The 8063-nt window shown below is 38.2% G+C and overlaps 1 protein-coding gene across 1 annotated transcript; it reads left to right on the forward strand.

Annotated features, from left to right (window-relative positions):
- The first annotated feature begins 4079 nt into the window (after positions 1-4079).
- Positions 4080-5570, forward strand: LOC110257999 (olfactory receptor 2W1-like). Its single transcript, XM_021081011.1, has one exon. It carries the CDS (start codon positions 4317-4319, stop codon positions 5259-5261), a length of 945 nt encoding a protein of 314 aa, XP_020936670.1. The 5' UTR covers positions 4080-4316; the 3' UTR covers positions 5262-5570.
- The last annotated feature ends 2493 nt before the right edge of the window (positions 5571-8063 follow it).

The following is an 8063-nucleotide window of genomic DNA, read 5'->3' on the forward strand; positions in this document are numbered from 1 at the left end:
AAAATATAACATGCCTCTTTTTTAACATCTATTTCTTCAGCTCATGTTCTAATTTTTATATCACATTGACTTTTAAATTTAAAATAATATCTAAAATTTTAGACCTAAAGGTTTAAGCCAACATGGAAAATATTAATGTAAAATGGAAAGTCCTAGGAGTTCCCTTGTAGCACAGTGGGTTAAGGATCTGGCATTATCACTGCAGTGGCTTAGGTCACTGCTGCAGTGTATGTTCAACCCCTGCCCCAGGAACTTCCATGTGCCATGAGTGCAGCTAAAAATACAAAAAAAAAAAAGTTTTTTCATTAAAAAATAAAAAGTCCTTGGAGTTCCCATCATTGCTCAACAGTTAACAAATCTGATTAGCATCGTGAGGACACAGGTTCATTCTCTGGCCTTGCTCAGTGGGCTAAGGATCTGGCGTTGCTGTGAGCTGTGGTGTAGGTCACAGATGTGGCTTGGATCCTGTGCTGCTGTGGCTGTGGCATAGGCCGGCAGCTACAGCTCCAATTTGACCCCTAGCCTGGGAACCTCCATATGCCGCAGGTGAGGCCCTAAAAAGCAAAAAAATAAAAAACAAAAGTATATAAAAAATAAAATAAAAATAAAAAGTCCTATATGTGGGTTCACAAGATTAAATTATAGAAAGTGTAATTCCTGGATTGACATCATTTCTAATAAGGATACCTGGGGCCTTATATAATCCAAAGCTTAAATTGAGCCAGTAATGTTTTTCACCTGCTAAACCTAGCTAATGTATATTCTAGGAAATGTACATAGATCATGGACGCTTGCTACTCTCTTCAACAGTGCAGCACACCTGAAGTACTTTGCTCACTTATGAACTCACTAATCTGAGGCGTTTAATAAACCATAATGCATCCAATGGCTAAAAACCAGAAAAGCATTGTAATTAAAGATCATACAGTCTGGGAACATAAATCTAAGAGTATATTTAATAATAGATTCTGCTATTAAAAAAGACTTATGGCACAAATGAACCTATCTACAGAAAGGAAACATAACTCATGGACATGGAGGACAGACTTGTGGTTGCCAAGGGGAAACCACATCCCACAAGGGAGTGGGATGGACAGGGAGTTTGGGGTCAGTAGATGTAAAATACTGCATTTGGAGTGGACAAGCAATGAGATCCTGCAGTATAGCACAGGGAACTATATCCAATCACTTGTGATGGAACATGATGGAGGATAATGTGAGGAAAAGAATGTGTTTATGTATATAACTGGGTCACTGATCTACAGCAGAAATAGACAAAACATTTTAAATCAACTATAATAAAAAATTTAAAGACTTAAAATATATATTAAAATTTTTAATGAGTCAAATTAAATAATATTGTCTGGAGATACACATTTGAGTGTTTAAACTATTAAAATACAAGGAGGTGATTACTATAAACAGGATAGCAATACTTTGGGGGACAGAGAAGAGTTGTGATTGGGATGAGGCACAAAGAGAAGCTCCTGGGGTGGCTGGCAGCATTCTATTTCTTTAACTTGGTTTTAGTTGCAAGAATATTCACCTTAGCTTATCAAGCTTTTACTTTTTCTTTCTGCATTCATGTTTTATTTTATAATAAAATTATTTTTATGAAGCCATGTCAAATTGACTTTTCTGTATTTATTTCCAGAATTTTTTTTAAAAAGTCAATTCTTGGATGTTACAAAGAGGCATCTTTGAGTTCAACATAAGTAAGTAAGAGACATTGATTAAAAGAAAGAGGCTGCTTAATGTGCAACTGACTTCCCTGTTAATGAAGGCAGGAAAACAGGAGTTGTGTGAATATTCCATGGAAGGATCTCTGATGCAGGACAGAAGCTTGGATTCATGGCTTCCAAGGTTCATTTCAACTCTAAAATTGTATGGCCTTTTGATCCCTAACACTATCCCAATCTTAAGCGGTCAAAAAAAAGCCAAGAGCCTTTTGTAATCAAGGCATTTTGAAGTTCAAGTCCTCTCCTCGCTCTGAGGCTTATGGATTCAATCTGTGCTTGTAATTTGTGTTATATTTGTACACTTTAAAAATCATAACCAAAAAATGTTTAAGCATTCCAGTTGAGATCTAGACTATCATGATGAATCACCAGTGTGAAAAATGAAGAGAATTATCATTAGAGAATAATGATTTTGGCCAGGTGAATATAGTTTTTCATATTTAGAATTAAATACGAATCAAGGAGTTCCCGTCGTGGCGCAGTGGTTAACGAATCCGACTAGGAACCATGAGGTTGCGGGTTCGGTCCCTGCCCTTGCTCAGTGGGTTAACGATCCGGCGTTGCCGTGAGCTGTGGTGTAGGTTGCAGACGCGGCTCGGATCCAGCGTTGCTGTGGCTCTGGCGTAGGCCGGTGGCTACAGCTCCGATTCGACCCCTAGCCTCGGAACCTCCATATGCCGCGGGAGCGGCCCAAAGAAATAGCAAAAAAAAAAAAAAAAAAAAAGACGAATCAAGCACAGTTTCAAGTTTTCACAAATAGTAACCCTCACAATCTCCCTTCATTTAACACAAAGAGAACCTAGTACACAGACAGGTTAAATAAATTGCCAAGGACATATTGCTTCTAAGGGGTGAAGCTGAGATTTGATCCCAAGCACTCACTCTGCTCTTAAGCACTATGCTTAACTTAGCTGACATCTACTCCACAAAAACTGAACACTCATTAATTAAATGTCCATTTCATAGTGAGAAGAACTACATCTATATCTCATACTAATTGGAAATAACAGTTCTTTCTTCATAATTATAACATTATAATGGTCTAACTAAAAGGCTTATAACAAATCTTTACCTTGTTTTATTATAACTGCAACAAATAGGTTATTATTCCTTGGCCCCAAAGACACTATAAATGTACAGTATCTTAGGTCTGAAGTTCATGGTCAGAAAGTATATGCATTAAAAAGTTCATAAACTAACTCAGTACTTAAACATTCCATCTGTTTAATGAGATGATATAAGTATTCAAAAATAGTAAGACTGATGTAGTTTTATCCCTTATCTGTATTCTGTTAGAGTCAAAATTAAATGATAGTTTTACCTATAGAATTCCAAAGCAACCAGAGGATCAACTCATGAAATTGGTGAATTCCATGGGGAACAACCCACTGATTGTTTAATAAACTGCTTTTTATTTGAATTACCTGCCTTGTTAATTTTGCTGAATGGCCAAGTGAGCAGGTGCTAACACTGACTGTTGCTATGTGTATTCAGTGACCAAAAGGAAGGAATTAGTTCAACTTTTAACTCTGCAACAAACCAATAAGGCCACTGAGATGGTGTAAGAGCATTCATAAAAGGTGTTCAAAGAAACATATGGCCTCTGAACATGTAAATAAAGGTTAAGAATAAGGATTTTTCCCCTGGCATCAAAAAAAAAGGCAGTATAGTAGAGAAGAGAACATCAAAATTGATACGAGAGCAATAGTGTCTTCAATGTTGAAGAGGAGGAAAAATAAGAGGAGGCAGTTGGTGGTGATGATAATTATGATTATGATTATAAAAGCTGAGATTTAGACATTTGGGAGTGAATATGGAAAAGTGTTCTGTTAGCAAATGGTGAAGCTTATCCCAAGAAAATATCACTTTACTTTTACCTCACGTTCTCAAGAGAAATATTTGTGTGATCAAATGATGCTTATGCCATGGTTTTAAGGAAGAACTCCTCAAAATATATCCCACTCTTAAAACTGCATAATTAATTTTACAGATTTATTACTTAAAATGTAAAACCATGAGTGACATAGAATATTAACCCTTTTCAATGATTTACAATTCAATGTGATTGGGTCTGACATATTATTTTTTTTGTCTTTTTTTTTTTTTTTTTTTTTTTGCCTTTTCTAGAGCCGCTCCCATGCCATATGGAGGTTCCCAGGCTAGGGGTCTAAGGGGAGCTGTTGCCGCTGGCCCACACCACAGCTATAGCAATGCCAGATCCGAGCTGCATCTGCAACCTAGACCACAGCTCACGACAACGCCAGATCCTTAACCCACTGAGCAAGGCCAGGGATTGAACTAGCAACCTCATGGTTCCTAGTCAGATTCGTTAACCACTGCGCCACGACAGGAATTCCTGACATAGTATTTTTAAAACCATGCTGGACATGATTAAATAGGGACAGACTTTGGGAAATGAACACAGAGATATGTTAAGAGATTTTCCAAAATGGAGAAAGTACGCAAATAAGTGAGTTTGGGATATCCATGACAAACTTTGGAGATTTTCAGTTCTACCTAAGGCTGACATTATTTTTTGTTACCATGGTATTGCCTCCTAGCCTTTCATAAGGAGCAATGGAAGCCAGCAATGGAAGTTCCAGAACAGACTTCATCCTTCTGGGCTTTTCTGATCGGCCCCAATTAGAACGCATCATCTCTGCATTTGTCTTCATCTTCTATATTGTAACTCTGGTAGGAAACACAACTATCATTCTTGTATCTTACCTAGACACCCAGCTCCATACTCCCATGTATTTCTTCTTATCCAATTTGTCTTTTTTGGACCTCTGTTATACAACTAGCATTATCCCCCAGATGCTGGTAAATCTATGGGGTCCAAAAAAGTCTATTACATATGGAGGATGTGTGCTCCAATTCTTCTTTGCCCTTGACTTGGGAGCCACAGAATGTCTTCTCTTGGCTGTGATGGCTTATGATCGCTATGCTGCTGTCTGTCAACCTCTTCACTACACAGTAATAATGCACTCTCAGCTCTGCCAGAAGATGGTGCTGACCGCCTGGTTAGGTGGCCTTGGCAGTGCCTTAATTCTTTGCACCTTGACTTTGAAGTTGCCAAGATGTGGGCACCAGAAGGTGGATAATTTTTTCTGTGAGATGCCAGCATTGATCAAGATGGCGTGTGTCTATTCAAAAGTAATTGAGGTTGTTGTCTTTGCTCTTGGCGTGGTATTTCTTCTAGTACCTCTATCGCTAATTCTGATTTCATATGGAGTTATCACTCAAGCTGTCATGAAGATCAAGTCAGAAGCAAGGTGGCAAAAGATCTTCAATACATGTGGTTCCCACCTCACAGTAGTAACCCTGTTTTATGGAACAATCATCTATATGTACATGAAGCCACATTCTAGCACCTCCCAAGATGAGGGGAAGTTCTTTACTCTCTTTTACACAATTGTCACACCCAGCCTTAACCCTCTGATATACACTTTAAGAAACAAAGATGTAAAGAGTGCAATAAAGAAAATACTATGGATACAAAAATGGGCAGCAAAATCATGAATTAGAGGGAAAAAATCAGAATGTAGAGAACAAAAAAAATAATATTGACCTTTACCAACAGAAGATGAATCAATTAATTTATCCAAAGAGCACTTCTTGTCTGTTTACCATGTACCAAGAATTGTACTAAAAACTGACTTTGTAAATAAATGGGAAGTAGAAATGATAAGGAGATAGACAGAGATACAAATACATAAATGAAATGTAATTCATGCTTATGCATTTTAAAAGCTTCAAGACTAATCAGGGGCTACAGATAAATAAATACATAATTATGAAATGTGGGGAGTTCCCGTCATGGCGCAGTGGTTAACGAATCCGACTAGGAACCATGAGGTTGTGGGTTCGGTCCCTGCCCTTGCTCAGTGGGTTAACGATCCGGCGTTGCCGTGAGCTGTGGTGTAGGTTGCAGTCATGGCTCGGATCCCGCGTTGCTGTGGCTCTGGCGTAGGCCGGCGGCTACAGCTCCAATTCGACCCCTAGCCTGGGAACCTCCATATGCCACAGAAGCGGCCCAAAGAAATAGCAAAAAAAAAAGAAATGTGGTAAGTACAGTAATGTTACAAAGAATTGAAAAAGATTTCACATGAGCATCTCCTCTAGTGTAAGATCATACTAATTTTTTTCTTCCCAGATGTACCACTTTTATTAGAAATAACACTCTCTTTCATTCACCTGATAATGTCAGAGAAGCCTCTGTGGTGGAAACTAATTGTCCACTAATACCCATTCCACCTTCTGCCTCAAGTTTTAACTGAGCACAAGGATTCCATGCTACAAATTACATTTTCCAGCCTGGCCTTGTTTGCCAACACAATGCCAGGGAAGTGAGGTGTGCCAATTCTGGGTCATTTGCTCTCACCTTCCACCCTCTCCTTACTCTCGGCTGGAATGTGAATGTGAAGGGTACCTAGCTTTCACAAAAACCGTAAGACACAGACAGTAAAATGGGAACAGAATAACTTCATCAGGAGAAACACCTCCATATTATTACAGGAGAAAAAAAGCTTTCATATTATTTAATATTAATTAAGCCACTGTATTTTTGGATCTGTTCTGAGAACTTAGCTTTCACCCTTATATGGCCTGATAAGGAGTATAGGCTTTTCCCTGTAGTGCTGTGTGATCCCTGGACCAGCAGCATCTTTATCACCTGGCAAGTTACTAGGAAAGCAAATTCTTGGGCCCCACTTTACACTCACCTCAGACCTATTGAATCAATAATCTGAGGTTGGACCCAGCAATCTATGTTTTCCGACAAGGCTAAAGTTTCAGAACCACTGTTGTAGAGAATAGGGAGACCATGTCTCCAAACAGAAAATTAACATGGTTTTATAGATTTTTAATTTCCTGTCTGATAGGTATGTGAAAGAAGGGTGGATTTCACAAAGCTTTTAGATAAGTAGTTCCGAATGTCCCAGATGTCAGGCTCCAGATCAGAGTTAGTCAGTCCATGAAAGACCTTCCTTTTTTTTTCTCTTTTAAACCAATCTGGAGAAAGGAGGAAAATAAGTTTCAATTAAGGTTAAATGAAATCACTATAAAAGGTTGTTCCTGAGAGTTCTCTGATGGTCTAGTTAGGTTAGGACTTGGCACTTTCACCACTGCAACCTGGGTTCAAACCCTGGTCTGGAAAAGATCCCACATCGAGCTGCTCTATGCCTTGGCCAAAAAGAGAGGAAAAAAAAGTATTTATGTAGTACTACCTTTTTGCACTTTGGCTTTACAATGTTCTTTCTTTCATTGAATTCAGGTGGTACTAGATGATAATTTATCGGAAAGTGGCTTGATGTTCTTACCTGACAAGAGAAAACCTTAATAATCTCATTTTTTTTTTTTACTTGATTTTACTGGTAAATACAGTCACAATCTGGGGATCTCTATGCTGGAGACTAAACTAAACTTCCCTCCAAGTTGGCCGTTTCAAAGACAGAAAATCCTCTGTGCCAGTGAAAGACTCTTCACATCTACAGTGCCACTGCTAAGTCATTTCAAAGGCAAAGTAAGCCACCACCTGCTTGATTTAGAGGGAGGGCGAGAGTAGGGGTTTGTGGTCTTCTCTCTCCAGCCTTAATCCCTGTGGTTTCCAAACTTTCACAGTGAGAATGTCATGCCTTTATTTTAAGATTTAATTCCTTTTTGCAGGTAACTTTCAAATTGTCAGTTGTGTAAGCCTTGGTAAAAACTGAAGAATATGAAAGAGGATGATGTCATCAAAAGATAAGGGAAACAGAATTTCTGCTATGACGCTGTGGGTTAAAATCTGGCTTTGTCTCTCCAAGGGTTCAATCCCTGGCCCAGGAACTTTCATATGCCACTGGTGCATATTATTTGTTTCTATTGTTTGAAAACAAATAAAATAAAAATATTTAAAAGACAGGGAAAACAAAAAGACAAGGTATACTTTCTGGTATTGTAAGGACTATGTAAGGAGAAAAGCACAAAATAATGACATTGTGGCCACTGGAAATGAGTGTCAACTTTTATTTGTGAAAAGGGCTAATCCCAAATCTTCACAGGCATCTGATTCATTACTTAAAAACTTCTTGCTCAGTCTTCAACACTCAAGTTGAAATCTTATCCCATCTGAAAAGTCCTTAGAAATCTCACCAATCCATCTCTAGAATACCCTCCAAAATATGACAATATCATTTTTATGGCATTATCTTATTTTACTTACTTTTTCATATGTATGTTTGAGTGAAAGGCACTGGTGAGCTTTTCAACAGCAAAGAACCATATATTCATGTGTGATTTTTGCTGTATCCAAATTGCTTTCTAACGTGAATTATATATTCAATA

Source organism: Sus scrofa, unplaced genomic scaffold (assembly GCF_000003025.6).
Source record: "Sus scrofa isolate TJ Tabasco breed Duroc unplaced genomic scaffold, Sscrofa11.1 Contig1052, whole genome shotgun sequence".
NCBI classification, from domain to species: Eukaryota; Metazoa; Chordata; class Mammalia; order Artiodactyla; family Suidae; genus Sus; species Sus scrofa.